This window comes from Drosophila simulans, unplaced genomic scaffold, assembly GCF_016746395.2.
Source record: "Drosophila simulans strain w501 unplaced genomic scaffold, Prin_Dsim_3.1 Segkk6_quiver_pilon, whole genome shotgun sequence".
Taxonomy (NCBI): domain Eukaryota; kingdom Metazoa; phylum Arthropoda; class Insecta; order Diptera; family Drosophilidae; genus Drosophila; species Drosophila simulans.
The window spans coordinates 233,345-251,131 of NW_025416867.1; the positions used below are offsets into that span (position 1 = coordinate 233,345).

General features: G+C 34.8%; 1 protein-coding gene across 3 annotated transcripts in view; it reads right to left on the minus strand.

Annotated features, from left to right (window-relative positions):
* The window catches only part of LOC27208787 (unconventional myosin-VIIa), a 530,661-nt gene that overhangs the window by 184,933 nt on the left and 327,941 nt on the right, over positions 1-17,787 (minus strand). For all 3 annotated transcript variants that reach the window (XM_039298281.2, XM_039298279.2, XM_039298280.2), the window contains one exon: positions 5,764-6,129. In XM_039298281.2, coding sequence (XP_039154215.1) covers positions 5,764-6,129 — 366 coding nt within the window. The remainder of the gene's footprint in view (positions 1-5,763; positions 6,130-17,787) is intronic.

Sequence of the window (17,787 nt, forward strand, 5' to 3'; positions counted from 1 at the left end):
GAATAGAGAGGAAATTTGGAGAGATCCTAGTGGAGTCGGGAACTAAGTCTCTCGTTAGATCACTGAAGAATAAATTACAGATGGTGAGAAACAGGTTAGAAGAAATATTAACCAAGCAAAGAAGAGCAAGAGTATTGATCAACGGATTGGGATCAATAGTTAGAGCGATAGGAGGGAATTTAGACGCGGAAGACGCCGAAAGACTGGATGAGGAAATAAGGAGGATGAAAGAGGAAAAGGAAAGGTTGACAGAGAGCATAAACTCAAAAGAGGAAGCAAGCAACAACGTCTATTTCATGTTTAAAAATTTAACAAAGTACATCAACGAAGAACGGAGTAGGGTAAATACATTTTATAACAACTATAATTATGGCAAAAGTAAGTCATTTGTAGAAGAAGACAGGAGGATTTATAGGTAAGAATATATTGATAGAATTTAGCTTACTATAGACATATTAAGATTAAACTTGAATGACGTAGCCGAGAGCTTGTTGTTGGCTAAGTTAGTGATCCACACTCAAGAATCGGACGGACTCGCGAAATAAATAAGGTCTTAGTCATGTAAGGATCATCAAATTTCTTAGACCACCTTTTTATGAATCCAAGCACACCCCTGGCCTTATTGACAATAGTCGAAATATGGTCAGAAAACTTTAGCTTAGGGTTCAGAAGAACAGCAAGATCATTAACCCGTGTTATTCTCTCCAAAGGGCACCCACTTAGAGTGTACGTCGTGCGTATTGGGTTGACACGACAAAAGGTCAATGTCCTTGTGGTGGAGGCATAATTTAACATCGCCCGCGTACAAAAGTACACGCGAATGTTTTATTACTAAGGGGAGGTCGATAATAAATAAGGTACAAAGAAGCGGACCAAGGTGGCTTCCTTGTGGGACTCCGCATGTAACTCGGAGAATACAAGATAAAGAATTTTTAAAGAGGACCTGAGGATGAAGGTCATGCCATTCAGATACTGATTAAAAGAGTCGAATGCTTTACATGACATCTGCTTGAAGATTAATTTTGGAGGGATTCAAGTCTACCGCTGCCGAGTCTTCCCGGGAATCATTCCACTTCGGAAGTCCAAGAGGTTCCACCCATCGTCGTGCTAAACACGTGCTCGAGGACCTTCTGACCGGGGCCATGACCGACCCCTGAATGCCAGTGAGTAGCATCGATCGGTCGTTGGCGTCGGCTGTACTCTCAGCTGGGAGACGACGAGGTTTGCTCGGTGACTATCCGGCCCCGAAAAAAACGTTTCCAACTAGATGTCGTCCTGAAGATCGACCCCAACCTAAGATCCGGACACCCATTCGAGCGCTGAGCGACACCGAAGTGTCCCATTTCAAAGATATTCGTCTCGAGGATGAACGCTTTCACCGGCCGTCAACCGCCTCCCTCCCTATGCGAAGGTGATCCAACCAGTGGTCCTAAAAATCGAGGATTGGTTGCCCGTCGCTCAGAACGCGGTATTCGGATGAACCGTTTCTGGAGCATGCCTGGAGTTCTGACACCGATCCTGGGCAACAGTAAAAAGGTTAAAAAAGACGAAAAACGTGAATTTGATACCATTTTACAGATTTTAATTGATTATAGAAACTGTACACATTGCACGACAGGAGAATCACCAGCGAAATAATTTTTTGGTAGATTACTAAAAGCTAGATTTACAATTTTAAAACCACCAATGATGTCTGAACAAATATTATATAAAATAAAATATTAAATAAAATATTAGATTATAAGGGTAAAAGAAACAAAACTTTTTCAAAGGGTCAGAAAGAGATTACAAAAATCCGAATAAGCCAAGTTGGACCCAAGCAACTAGAAGTAAGCATTCAGGCCCTTGTTGTGTAGCTCATAATAATCGTGAAATTAAAAAAAATTTTGATCAAATAAGAAATGAAAACATGGAAAACACTTCATTCTTATGAATTGTGTGTGTAAAGACAATAAACATACATACATACAACAGACATAAACATGAATATTAATTGAAATGAAAACAATGAATTAATATTGGCAGAAATTTTTTTGGCAGAAATTCGAAATGACCTATCTTCACCAAATTTGGTTTGTGTTACTCTTTACTTCCTCCAAGATGATTCACAAAGTTTCAAGTGAGTTGGTCAACTTTCATATAGCTGCCATATAAACGATCTGGCCGATATGACATAAAAATATTTACCTTTCCAAAGAAAACAAAATTTTTTATCTATATTTAATAAATAAGGAAATAAATTAATAATAGGCCAAAAAAACATTTTTACAAAATGTATGATGGGTAAATATCAAAGCCGTGTACTTTTGTATTCCGTTTTAAATTGATGTATTGGCTTTTTGAAAATCCGTTTTTAAATAAAAAGGCTAATGCATTGTCGACGGACATTTGTGCGGGCTCAGAAGAGAACATTTTTCTTTTTATATTATTGATATTATCGCTGTTACCAGCTACTTTTAATACAACTGCCATGTCCTTTTCATATTCTTTTTTAGCCGAAAATGCACCAGCATGCAAGAGTAATGGTAGAGAATTATTATTTTCATCCGCAAGGTCCGAAGGTAATTTTCTTTTAAGTCCGTCACTAGTCTTTTCATAAACTAGTTTTGGACGACCAGCTTTGTTTGGAGTTTTCCAATCAGCGATTATACTAATACTAGATGCCAGCCATTTGAAGTGTTTTTTCTTCAACCTGTCCAACGATATATTGCAACCTGGCAAATGTTTCCTTATGTAATCAAAGAAGGACTTAACTTTTTTATTTACCAATGAAATACAACATTCATTTAAACTATTCTGACCAAATTTTTTTAAATATATGCTGCCTAACTGCTTCCTCAGAGCGACTATTGTTGCTCCAAATGTCTATCAGCTCTGCATGCCCAAACAAGTAATCATCTACAAAAACGTAATTTTTTCAAAAAGGAAATATTATACAACTAGTTGTATAATATTATAATATTATAGTGAACTTAACAAATGTAGCTGTGTTTCGTAGAATATAAATTTTGTATGGCAAACCACTTCAAAATAATTTTAACGGCAAGTTATTAACTAACATGTGTTTAATATTATACAACTAGTTGTTAGTCAATAACTTGCCGTTAAAATTATTTTGAAGTGGTTTGCCATACAAAATTTATATTCTACGAAACACAGCTACATTTGTTAAGTTGACTGTAAAAAAAGGCACATAAACAAAACACGATACTTTTTTAATTCTCTGAGGAAATATAAACCACAAATGTTGCAAAATGATTTGCCGCCAATTTTGTCTTACGCATGTTATCGACAATCAGCTGTCTTTGAGAGGTGGGCGATAAGCCAGTGTTTCATAAAAAAGTAAAAATCGACTTTTTTATCTAACTGGACTATCCTAAATATAAAGAAACCATACATTTTTTTATTCCGTTAAAATTTTTTTTTGACTTTCTGCCAAAAAACACATAAGAAACCAGTATGCAATGCTGTTTTACTTTCGGCTTATATTCAATGCACTATTTTTATTGAATTCATATTAGTTATATGCACTGAGTATTTTATTTCGGGTGGTTTATTTTCACTTATTTATATTTTATGTTTCACTTCAATTTCAAATTTATTCGCTGGAAAATATATATTTTGAAATATTAAATTTATTTTTAAGCTCTAATTCTGATAACTCCTGAAGTGCAATATATAGAAATAAGCTTATGCCAATGATGTTGTTATATTTTCGGCTTATATTCAATGCACTATTTTTATTGAATTCATATTAGTTATATGCACTGAGGATTTTATTTCGGGGGGTTTATTTTCACTTATTTATATTTTATGTTCCACTGTTTTATATTTCGTTCTTACCTTTGCCGATATATTTTCAGGACAATTTTCAAAAGCAAAACCAATTATTTCGTAAATGAAAATATTAAGGAAAATCAAAAAAAAAAAAAAAAAAAAAAAACACTAACATAACGAATGCATAATGCAGTGATACTGACTTAGGTTGCTTAAGAACACGTACATTCGTGGGGATTTAACTCGGCTAAGGCCTTAAAACATATTAAAAAATTAGGTTTTGATCGTCTTGCTCTGAATAGATCTCTTTAAGCAATTATTTAGTCACTTGTGTATATTTATCCGATCGTGGAGAAAATCGTCACTATCGATGGATGGGCGTAATTACGCGAGGGGTTATGGACGACCCTGTGGACGCCGAAAAAAACACAAACTTATCACCGCACTGCTGTCAACCACTGAATTCGATCATACACAGTGTTTCCGTCAATGTAGATTTGCGATTCTTTAAACAGCTGGTACAAGCACACCACATATTTACTATATACACTCCGCACCATCAGGTGATGATTAGAGACATTTAGAATCTGAGTTTTGCACATTTTTTTCATTCTAAAGTTTAACAATTCTATAAATGAAAAGTTTAAATGGAATGCAGTTTGTTGTTTCGAGGCGTTTCTTTAAACAAAAAAGAAAAACAATCCATAAATGGATAAATTAAAATTGGGTCATCAGGATAATGCCCCTACGAAAATTTAAGTTTGTTCGATTAATTTCAAAAAAATGGGATATTTAAATTATAATATTTTTAAAGGAAATTAATAATGAGTCGACTTCGCACATTCGTCTGGCAAGTGAATCTATTGTTTTTGTAGGTAATCGTAATCGTAGACCGGGCGAGCTTAATTCCTAAAGAGGCACTTCAGTGGCATATCGTATAACTTTTTATCCAACCATCCTCAAACCTTTTCTATTATATTAAGGTATGGGGACTATGGTGGCCATTCCAGAACTCTTACATTTTTGCATTGAATCCATGTTTTAACCGAACGTGAAGTTTAGATTGGCACATTCTCTTGCTGAAAATTCCATTCTAGATTTCTAAAAACGTTTTTTAATTAGGGAATTGCAGTTTTTAATACACAATTATAATCTTTCGCGTTCATTTTTGGTGTTAAAAACATGAATCCACAGGGGCCATAATAGAATACTGCGCCCCCTACCATGACACTTCCACCCCTTTTTTTTTGGAAACTGGCCAAAGGCTCTATTTATTTTGGTTCCCAAAGGAATCGTTCAGTCAATTCCTCTGAACTTAACCTAATGTGTGTATAAAGGTATATGAGACCAAGTGGTTTCTTAATTATAAAGTACAAAAGGAAAAAATTTGTCTAGTTATTAATTACTTAATGTGTAATATGTTATACTATCCTCCGGGTAGGAAGATCGCTTTAGCCGTCTGGATCCTCCAGATTAAATTTCTTCTCGTCCGAAAATACGACTTAATGCCACTCCTTATACCAGGTCATATCAGCACGGTCAAGACTGAGGCGTGCTATTTTTCGAAATTTATCTTAGATAAATTTGCTAAATACAAAATGAATTACAAAACAAGAGATAATGGTATAGTCAAGTTCTCCGACTAAACAAAAAAAATAAAAAAAAAATTTCAAAACTGAGAACGTGGCAGTTATGGGCAGTTTGTGGGCGTTTGAATGGACGTGCTTGCAACAAACTTGCGATGCGTCCATGTCTTTAGAATCTGTACGCCTTACAATCAACATACGTTATTTTAAACTTTCTGAGATATCGACTTTCGACAGACAGACAGACAGGTCTGTCCTGATTAAATATGTATATATATATTTGTTTTATATGGCCGGAAACTCTTCCTTCTTCATACTTTACAACGAAAGTAGTATACCCGTTTATTTTACGAGTAGCGGGTAGAAAATAATTAAAATATTTATATTAACTTATAGGTACCTGGTATTTTGATAAATCTTTTATAAACACGTCCTTGCTGCAGCTCATGTATTCAAACATTACATCTTGTTGTACATCTCGATTTTTTTCCACAAATCCGCCCACAGCGTAGATTACAAGACCTGCATAATGTTTTATTCCAAACTCGGTTTTCCAATGACGGCGATCAGATCCTTTAATGTAATTTACGTGTGACTCGAACTCAGTGTGCATATTACTTAAAAAAGCCGAATCAGACCCTTTTGGCATATGACACTGTTCTGTCAGTAGCTTGAACACACATCGCGGAGGTTTTTCTAGTAATTCCAAGCAAGGAGTGTTATCTGTAAACTCCACATGATTAAAGTGTATTCCTTCATGTTCATACTAGAATGGAAATTAAATTATATTTTATTAACTTACATAGTTTTTGTTATTTGTTAATACTAAAGAATAACAAATAATAAAAATAGGTTTTCTTATATTAAAGTACTTAATTTTTTTCTATAGAAAATTGAGACGAGAATTGTAAGTAACGTATGTCCTATTGAGTTTCTATATCCGTTCCTCGTAGCTTAAAGGGTATACCAAATTCGTTGAAAACTATGTAACAGGTAGACTGAAGCGTTTCCGACTATATAACAAATATATATTCTTAATCAAAATCATTAGCCGAGTTGATCAAGCTATGTCAGGAACTATACAAGCAAAGAGGATGAGATTCAGCGTAAGTTTGTTGACACATGTTGCCACGCCCACTCTAACGCCCACAAGCCGCACAAAACTGCCGCGCGTTGATATGTTGTGATATGTTGATATGTTGTGTTGATATTTTTTTACATTTTTATTAGTTTTGTAAATTTCTATCGATTTGCAAAAAAATAGCCCTAAAACCGCCCAAAATTGCCATGCCCACATTTTTAACAATTTTTGGATATTTTCACCGGTTACGCGTTTAGTAAAAGGGTTTTCCATATTCGTTGAAAAGTATGTAACAGGCAGAAGGAAGCGTTTCCGACTATATAAAGTATATATATTCATGATCAGGATCAATAGCCGACTCGATCCAGCCATGTCCGTCTCTCCGTATGAACGTAGGGATCTCAGGAACTATGAAAGCTAGAAGATTCAGCATAAAGATTCTACATAGGCGCAAAAGTTTGTTGACCCATGTTGCCAAGCCCACTTTAACGCCCACAAACCGCTCAAAGACGTTGTAAAGTGTTTTGATATTTTTTCATATTTTTATAATTTTGAAAATTTTTGTAAAAAAAAGCCACTCCCCCAAACCTCAAAAACCTGCCACGTCCACACTTTTGAATAATGATTTGATATTTCTTCGTTTTATTGTTTTCCTTGCCAATTTGTACAGACAGATCGACTCAGCTGTTGATCCTGATATCAAGAATATATATACTTTATATGGTCGGAAGCGCTTCGTTCTGCTTTTTACATACTTTTCAACGAATCTAGTATACCCTTTTACTTTACGAGTAGCGGGTATAAATACATAAATATTCAATTTATTTATAGGCTTATTTTACTTAAATTATTATTATTCATTTTCCCCTTTCTATTTGTTCTATATTTAATAATAACTCAATTTAATTTATTTTAAAACCGTTCACCGTTGATAAGTTCTAGAAATGAATGTTTCTTTTTCTTGTTTTACAAGTTGTCGTATCAAAAATATCTTGCTTATAAATTATTTTTATATTTTGTAAAAATATAATTCACTTGCTAGTTGTAAGGAATCGTAAAACTCCCCACAAGTCTAGGAGCGGGAGAGCGGCCTAGGAACAGCGAAGCATGCTGGACCGTGGACCCTGAAAAGATTGCAGTCCATAAACTAACGGTCCCTCGCTGGACTCGAGCCGGCCAAGGTCACAGAGGTTGAACGGTAACGATGTGTAATTTATAACCGGACGTTGCTGTACTTTGGACCTATAAGGGACGGCGCAAGCGAAGTACGGCACTAGTCGCTAAATCACGCGGTGAGTTATTGGTGAACGAGGATGGCCGAGTAGAAGACGGTCGCGAATCGTGACCGGGGTGGTCTGCGAGTCAGTGAGAAGATCACTGAAAGTGAAACTAGTGAGTGATAAGCCATAAGGGAAATGCCATAGGTAAAGTTTTTAAAAGCAAAGATTTCCTGAAAGTCTAAGTGTATAATTGTTTTGTTTTTAGAATGATGTCTTGGTATTGTTTTTCCTCTAAACTTGGAACGTTTAACATGTAAAAAATGTACAAGAATTTTCAAAATCACCACTATAATATAATAATTAATAAAAATGATTAATAATAATAATCTGGCAACGTCAGCAACATGACTATTGAACTAGGTAACAGTGACTCGGAATTTTGGATAAGTCTTCTACGGGTTCTAGCATCTCTCTTTCGACGATCGTCAAGCGTACAAGAGTCCTAATAGCATTTGTGCACGTTTAGGGTACGCCGTTTCTTATCTTAGACTACACTGAATGAAATCGCTGGGCGATCGATTCCCTTAAAAGAGGAAACACTGGCTACCCATGAAGCAAAGCAAACTACTCCGCGACGACCCAGAAGTTCGGCTGGAGTAAGCTATTCCTGCTGGAAAAAAATGTACTGAATATCGCAAAACAAAAGCTTAAAAAAAACGAGTTAACGCAAAATCTAGAGAACTTCACTACCTACACAAAAAAAAAATAGCTTGTGTACTAAAAACCCAAAAATTAATTGCAGTTAAAAATTATCAACCGGCATGTGAACCGGGGAAAAACAAATCATTTGGAAGTGATGATAGTGTTCTGGATGTGAAAGTGATAAGCTAATAAAGACAAAAATGATTCAAAAGCAGTCAAATCCAATGTAAAATTGCACACTTAAAAAGAATAGCTTTGTTGCCAATTAAATACTAAAATCCTATGTCATGTCCCACACCATCACTATGTACACCATACATATAAACACTGCAAATTATGAGTAGGACATAAAAAAGGCAATACAATTATGAATGGCTCCCAAAAGGGAGCCACCTTGGTCCACTTCTTTTTACCTTATTTATTAACGACCTCCCCTTAGTAATAAAACATTGTATACTGTGTACTTATGTACGCAGACGATGTTAAATTATGCCTTAAACACAAGGACATTTCGTGCCATTTGGACTTACAATCCGATCTAGACAGCTTTCACATATGGTGCCGTGATAAAATATTAAACTTAAATGACTCCAAGTGTAAAGTTATGACCTTGTGTCGTGTCAACCCAATACGCACGACTTACACTCTAAGTGGGTGCCCTTTGGACAGAATAAAACGGGTTGATGATCTTGCTGTTCTTCTGGATCGTAAACTAAAGTTTCCTGACCATATTTCGACTATTGTCAATAAGGCCAGGGGTGTGCTTGGTTTTATAAAAAAGGTGGTCTAAGGAATTTGATGATCCTTACATGACTAAAACCTTATTTATTTCGTTAGTCCGTCCGATTCTTGAGTATGGATCACCTGTTTGGAGTCCACAATGCGCACTCCACTCGGACCGTATTGAATCGGTCCAAAAAAACTTTTTACTTTTTGCCTTGCGGCGCCTAAATTGGGATGCAAACCGTATATTACCTCCTTATTCCAGTAGACTACTTTTAATTAATTTGCCATCCCTAGCTAACCGTTGAACTATGCTTTGAGCAGTCTTTATTTGTTAGTTTATTTGTAAGCTTATTCGTGGTGATGTTGAGAGTCCCGACTTGATTAGTTGGCTTAACTTCTCGGTTCCAAGTAGATTCACTAGAAACTATATACCACTTATCTTAAATCATTGTAGATCTAACTATGAGTTGCATGACCATTACAGTGTATTATGTTCTGACTATAATAGACTTTATCCTATTATCTGTAATTTTGACCTTCTGCCGCTCTTAAAGCAATCAATTTTAACTTTTTTAGTACATAATTAGATCCTGCTAACACTAATATTTATTACAGTTATGTTAATATTTAGTTACATTATTTATGATTATTTATTACTTTATGTTCATTTCCTCGTTTCTGTTCTCTTTTCTATATCGCGTCTATCCTCTCGCGAATCGAGCCGTACGATACACGGCAGCGCCCCTTGGTCGGTTGGGCGGGAGCTGTGGCCGTGGGAACCGTGCGAAACAAAAAACCATGTAAATATTGCTCTCTAGCCACCGCCGTACTATCAGTACGTTCTCACACTTCAGTACTTCATAAACAAAATTCGGGTCCATAAACAAAACGAGTAATTGTCACGAAGTCCAAACATCACTCTAAAGCCAAAAAAAATAAAACTCAAAACCAAGGTATAAGCGTAGAAGAAGTTAGAATTACGAAACCAAAAATTGAAGGATACAAAATTCGGTAGTGTATTTACAAATCCAATTCGGTCAATACAACATTCAAGTCGCAAGTGAAAATACATATTGAACAGGAATACAATGGCAATTCCAGTTCCACAACAACTTTCTGAAAACCATGTTAATCAATTCCCTAATCAAGTAAGGGAGATACCTGATTACGACAGAAACCCGAAAGGACTCAGTTATAATAATACTGAAGTCGAATTTTTGTTACATTTATACCCCACGCATTATAAAGACGATGAGTGGCCCAGCCCAAGAAATAATCAACAAAGAAAAAGCAACTAGCTGGATGGAAGCAAAAACAGCCCTAATCAAGGAGTTCAATGATCATAGACCATATGATAACCTCATCAGCGATCTTTACAGGACACCATACCAGGGAAGCATCAGTAAGTTCGCAAAGGAATTAAAATTAAGAGCAACAATAGTAATAAATAAGTAAGACTTAGAAGCAGATCAATCAAATAGAATAGTTTACAGCAATGCACTAAATAAAACTATCAAGAATTGCATTAACAGGAAAATTCCTAAAAGACCCTATTATGCTTTATCAAAAACGGATATATCCACAATCTGAAACTTAAAAGAAGCAGCAATGAATTAAGGCTATTGGGATAAAAACCGATTTGAAAATTTTATTTAAAAATTTTTTTTTCTAAAATCTTCAGTAAATAAATCCAAAATTACCATAATTATAATCCAAAGAATCATTTTAACCAAAATTATCACCATCAAAACACTAGCCCAAGAAATTATCCAAATTACAACACAGGCTATAATCCAAATTATAGACAAAATCACAATACAAATTAGGGTATATTCTCATCAAACTCTAAGGGTGTACCAAATATAAATCAAATTCCACCTCAACTGAGATGAAACTTTCAGAAAATAGAAGGAATGTACACCAAGGTAGAATGCAAAAACCAATAAATTTCCAGACACCTACATCGTATAACTCCCGAAAAATGTCTATCGAAGAGAAAGTGAGAGGGATCAGATAAGAATGGATGTTAATTTCCAACAATCAAACAACCTAACAAATAAATAAAATGATAAATCAGAGAATAATCCGTAAATCGAAATCCCCATACTGCTCACCAATCTGGATAATCCCAAAGAAAAGCGATGCATCAGGTAAGCAGACTGTTGTAGTTTATAATTTATATTTCCTTTCTTAATAAATAAATAAATAGTCAAGTTTGTGTTTGAGTTTTATGTTTTATATTTTAAGTTATTTTCAACTGCAACACCAGCACCACGACCTACTCACAGCAAAAAACGTACAAGAAAAAAGGTGTGGTAGAACAAATAAAAGGTGTGGTATTCTCTCACAATATGTTTATGGCATAAAAGGTGTGGCCATTCATGTCAAATATAAAGTAGTGTTGTTTAACGTTATTTTTGTAGGTTGAATAGTATATTCCAACACGCCCCCTCAAAAATAACGTCTATAATTAAAAACATAACATTAATATTCATTAGTAACTATCAAATGTGGGTGGTGTGCATTCTGGGAAGTGTTAACTGATCCAGCATTTGCTGCGAGGATACGGGTAAAACCCAGAAAAACCCGATCAGATCATTGTAACAAAATATGTTTACAGGAATTTAAATTTGAAAAATATATATAAAAATTTCATTCAGCATTCGATTGGTCGTCTTGCAGCAAACCCAATTTGTCTCGTAACTCCACAAATCTCGCAGCAGGCAACGGTTTTGTAAATATGTCAGCCAGTTGATTCTCTGTAGGAATATACTCAAGACAAATCACATTATTCTGAACTAGCTCTCTGGCAAAATGATATTTAATATCAATATGTTTAGCTCGTTTATGACATGAGGGGTTGTTTGCTATGCTAATACAGCTATGATTGTCTTCGTAAATTTTAATGGGGTTTTCTAGCTTAATGTTAATACTAGTTAATAAAAATTTAAGCCATAGAGCTTCTCTCACGGCTTCAAATAGGGCCATATACTCAGCTTCAGTTGATGAGGCTGCTACTGAGTTCTGTCTCTTTGTATTCCAACAAATGAGATTAAAATCAAACATTTTGAATAAATACCCTGTTGTACTTTCTATCAATTTCACTACCACCCCAATCAGAATCCACATAACCAATAATTTTATTTTCAAATGCCAAGTTCTTTTTAAAAATCAATTTCATATCGATAGTGCCCTTCAAATATCTAAGAACTCTTTTTAAGTTCTGCCATAACTCGGAGTTATTTTTGCTACTATATCTGCTCAAGATATTTACTGCAGTAGTTAAATCTGGGCGTGTACAAAGCATTATGTACATTAAACATCCTATGAGGTTACGGCATGGGGTATTGCAGTCTTCATCTGAATTAAGTAATTCATAATTTATTTTACTAGGTAAAGGAGTACTAACTGCATTACAATTTTCCATGTTAAATTTACTTAAAATTTTTTTAACATATGCAGATTGGCTTAAATAGATTTTATCTTCATGCATTTCTATCCTAATTCCAATAAAATGTTTTATTTCATTTAGGTCAGTCATCCTAAACTTTTCCATTAAATACCTTTTGAAGTTATTCATTCTTGTCATATCTCCTGTAGCTATAACCACATCATCTACATATAATAATACATATATGTTTTCATTGATGTTACCTTTGTGTAAAATATATATACAGCGATCAACTGAAGAGTTTACAAACTCACACTCTTTCAATGCTTGCTCAAATACTTCAAACCAGCATCTAGCCGCTTGCTTGAGTCCGTAAAGTGCCTTATTCAATTTACACACATTGTCACTATTACACGATATACCTTGAGGAAGTCTCATATAAATTTCCTCTTTTAACGTGCCATTTAAGAAAGCTGTTTTTACATCCATTTGATGGACTTTCAAGTTATACTGTATTGCTAATGACAATATAAATCGGAAACTTGAAATTCTAGCTACAGGAGCAAATGTCTCTTCATAGTCTATTTGGTATTTTTGAGTGAATCCTCGTGCAACCAATCTAGCTTTGTATCTAATTGGATTTCCAAGTTCATTATATTTAACAGAAAATACCCATCTGCTATCTACAATATTTTTGTTTTCAGGCCTTTTTGTAATTGTCCAAGTATTATTAATTTTATGAGCATTTAACTCTGTATTGATGGCTTCTTCCCAAGAAGATTTATCATCCCTATATTGAATTTCATCAAATGAATTTGGGACATCGTTAAATATAGTGTGAGCATTTAGAACAACTTTATTTAGACTATTATCCTCTTCATTATAGGATATCTGAGGCTTAGTCTTTAATCTCTCACTTCTTCTATTAATAATTTCTATGCCATCATTAGTTGGATTATCAATTCCAATTTCTTTTAAGTGCTCTGCTGTTTCACTTTCCCTACTCTCATTCGGGTTGCCTGATCCCTTACTTTCATTCAGGTGATCATCTCGCTTTCTTTTCTTACTCTCATTCAGAAAATATTTATTACTTTCCTTACTATCTTTCAGGAATTGTATGTTGTCGCATTCCTTACTCTCATTCGGGAATTCTGTTTGTATTATTTTCCTACTGTCATTTGGAAAATTTTTATTTTCACTTTCCTTACTATCTTTCAGGAATTGTATTTTGTCGCATTCCTTACTCTCATTCGGGAATTCTGTTTGTATTATTTTCCTACTGTCATTTGGAAAATTTTTATTTTCACTTTCCTTACTATCTTTCAGGAACACTGTTTCAAATTTAACAGCTCTAGAATTAACCATATTGGTTTCATCGACAACAACATCTCTTGCGACAATAAATTTTTCATTTACAGCATTCCACAACTTAAAACCATTGGGTTCATAGCCCACAAAAATACTTTTAAATGATTTATCATCAAACTTTCCTTGTTTGTTTTTAATATGCACATAAACAGTTGCACCAAACACTCTGAAATGTTTTAATTATGGCTTCTTATTGTGCCACATCTCATATGGGGTCTTTGAACTATCAACAAGTGCTCTGCTAGGAATTCTGTTGATTAAATAAGTAGCAGTTAATACTGCTTCGCCCCAAAAGCTTTTATCTAGTTTTGCACCACTAACCATGGTTCGAGCTTTTTCCGTAATGGTTCTTATCATTCTCTCAGAAACACCATTTAACTGAGGTGTATGTGGCACTGTTAAGTGATAAGAAATTCCTTTTTTAACACAAAATTGTCTCATCTCATTTGACAAGTATTCTCTACCATTGTCAATGTATAAATACACAACCTTTAAATTAAAATGAGCTTCACTCTTGGCTACAAAATCTTGAAACATGCTAAACACATCAGATTTATATTTAATTAAATAAGTTACACAATAATGTGTAAACTGATCAACAAAGATCACAAAATAATTTTTATCATCTAAAGTAACTGGAGTAATAGGCCCACAGACATCTGAGTGTACTACAAAAAGTGGTCTTTTAATATGGGTCTTATCTTTCAAATGTTTAAAAGGAAGTCTTGCCTGTTTACCATTTAAACAGGGTTCACAAATTTCACATGATAACTCTAAGTTGTTTAGAAGACTTTGATCACTAAACATATTCTTTCGTTTTATTTCTAATAATTTGCCATCGCTTATATGGCCAAACCTCTCATGCCATAAACGAAAATTATTTTTATGCTTAGCATTTATAGAATATGCTTGAAAATTGATCATTGAATCATTCATCATTGTTTAACATACCTGAATTTTTGACAACCATTAACCCATTTTTCGAAATGGTTACACCGCTTTTGTCAAATTCGATCGACATTCCTGCCTCTTGGAGACGCTTTACGGACATCAAATTACCAGCAGCTTTCTTACAAAAGAGTAAATCCTCCAGTGTAATCTCATGGTCATTCCGTAGTCGGACAATACCACGCTTAGTGGCATAAATAAATTCGCCTTGCTTGGCCACTGCAATCTTAAGTGGAGGCACAACCTCCACACTGTCGGTATACAGCGACTCATCATTTATAAGATGGTCACTAGCACCAGAATCAAGGACAAACCCGCAGTTATCCATCACTGAAGTATTATTCACTTCTTTTACCATAAACGCAATGCCGTGTGATGTTGCAGTTTGAACTTGTTTTTCATTTTCTTTATTTTTATTATTTAATATTCTTTTATAATGGAAGCAGTCTTTTTTAATGTGGCCTTCTCTGCCACAGTGGTGACACTTGACTTTATACTTTGAATTTCCCTTGAATATTTTCTTTGGTTTAGTTACCCGATTTTTAAACAAATTATTTTTATAAGTGTTATTTTTGTTGTGCACGATCGCGTTCATAACTTTCTTGCTTGTATCGTTGTGGTCATTTTTAATTTTAATTTCTTGATCCAGCAATCTATTTTTCACAAACGCCAATGTCAAATTTTCTTCAGATAATGTCTCTATCGCTGTAATAATTCCATCGTAACACGAAGGCAATGTGATCAGTAGATGAGAAATTTTATCCATCTCTTCTATTTTTGCACCAGCTGCCAACAATTCACTTATAAGTTCGTCAAAAATATGAAAATGGCTTAATAGTGACATCTCACTCGATAGCTTCAGAGAAAGCAAACGTTTTCGCAGCGCCAGTTGCGACGCCAAACTTTTTCGTTCATAAACGGCGTCCAAATTCTCAAGAATCTGACGCGCCATAATGTCGCTTGTTCCGAAATTTAAAAACGAGTCGCTTAGGTACTCTATTATTGTACTTTTTGCACAACGCTCTGCCTTTTTCCAGGAGTCATCTACCTCGTTAGGTATTAAACCATCAACTACTTTAAGCACATCTTGCTCGGCTAAAAGAGCCCTAATTCTAAATTTCCAAATCGCGTACTTCTCGCCATCAAACGGCTTAATATTACGTTTAGCCTTGTCCATTTTTCACTCAAATTCTGAGAAGGAATTAATTTCACAAGAATGTGAAAAAAAAAAATGCTATTTCACAATTTATTTTCACAATCTTAAATTCACAATTTAATTGTTTATTAGGCATGGACTGGGCCCATAACCTGTTGTAGTTTATAATTTATATTTCCTTTCTTAGTAAATAAATAAATAGTCAAGTTTGTGTTTGAGTTTTATGTTTTATATTTTAAGTTATTTTCAACTGCAACACCAGCACCACGACCTACTCACAGCAAAAAACGTACAAGAAAAAAAGAACAAATAAAAGGTGTGGTATTCTCTCACAATATGTTTATGGCATAAAAGGTGTGGCCATTCATGCCAAATATAAAGTAGTGTTGTTTAACGTTATTTTTGTAGGTTGAATAGTATATTCCAACACAGACAAACAGGTAAATTCAGACAAGTAGTTCATTATAGAAATTTCAATGGTAATTTAACAATCAATGACAAATTTCCAATACCACGCATGGACAAAATACAAGATGCGGCAGCAGAATTTCCTCATTTCAAAACTAAATAAAAACTTTTGTAGGCATCGGAAAATATTTATTTATTTTTATAATGTAGATACAAGTCTAAAGTTTTTATTCACATTTTTTTGAAGATGAAATCTTCAACCTTAAATTGCGTAAACCGATTTCTGGCGTTTGTCGTGACTCTTGTTAGCATAGCAGGTGTTATGTTGGCAATTTCTTCTTGGATGTTGGTTATCAAATCTTGTAGGGTTCTTGGATGGTTCACATATGCACAGGGTGCACAAAACACCATAGAAAAAAAACACAAGGGGACATATCGGGAGAGCGTGCCGTCCATTCCAAATCGCCTCTAATTGAGATAAGGCGATCTGGAAAGTGGCTCCCATGACAGCCATCGATGCTCTTGAAGTGTGTTCTGTTGGACCGTCTTATTGAAACCAAGTGTCCCCCAAATCCAACTATTCTCGCTGTGTGAAAAAAAGTTCTGTAGCATGTTTACATACCGGTCCGAATTCCCTCGGATAGTCCAAGGGCAGATGCGTGTATTGCGTGTAATATTGGCTGAATGTAGTGACCCATGTAACAATTGATTTCCGGTCTGGGACGGGAGCCAACGGGGCGAAATTACAGCGATTCCGAAATGCACGCTGTGTTTTAATAACCGAACCTCCGCTTGAAAAGTAGGCCTCAACGGCAAAGGCACGCCCCTCACTATTTCAACGTTTGATGGGGACCGAACCGTGTCGGGACAAAACTTTGCAGTAGCCCCTCTTGAACGGGACCACTAGCGCTCCGCTTAGTTCATGTCATACTAACTGAATGGCGAGAGGTTTTCATCAAATTTATATGTATAATGATTTAATAAACAAGACAGCATTATCAACAAAAATGCTCATTACGAATATGCAATATTGCTATAGGAGCTGTACTATATCAAAATCATAAACCAATTTGTTTGTTAAGTAGAACCTTAAACGATCACAAAATTAATTATGCAACAATCAAAAAATAACTCTTAGCAATTAATGGGAAACCAAATTTTTTATATCATATTTATTTGGCAGACCTTTCGAAATATTAAGCGACTACGAACCACAAAGGTTGAAAATTCAATTAAATGAATTAAATGAATGAAGATCGACGGCCAACTCTCTCTCTCTCTCTCGCGCTTTCGCTCTATGACCTTACTTTCTTGTTATACATAATTACTTTTTAGTTTAGTTTTGACTTTGACGATGGAAGCAAGCACACTGAAGTGAATAATAAATATGTAAGTTGATAATCCGAATCGTGTGTTGTTTACTA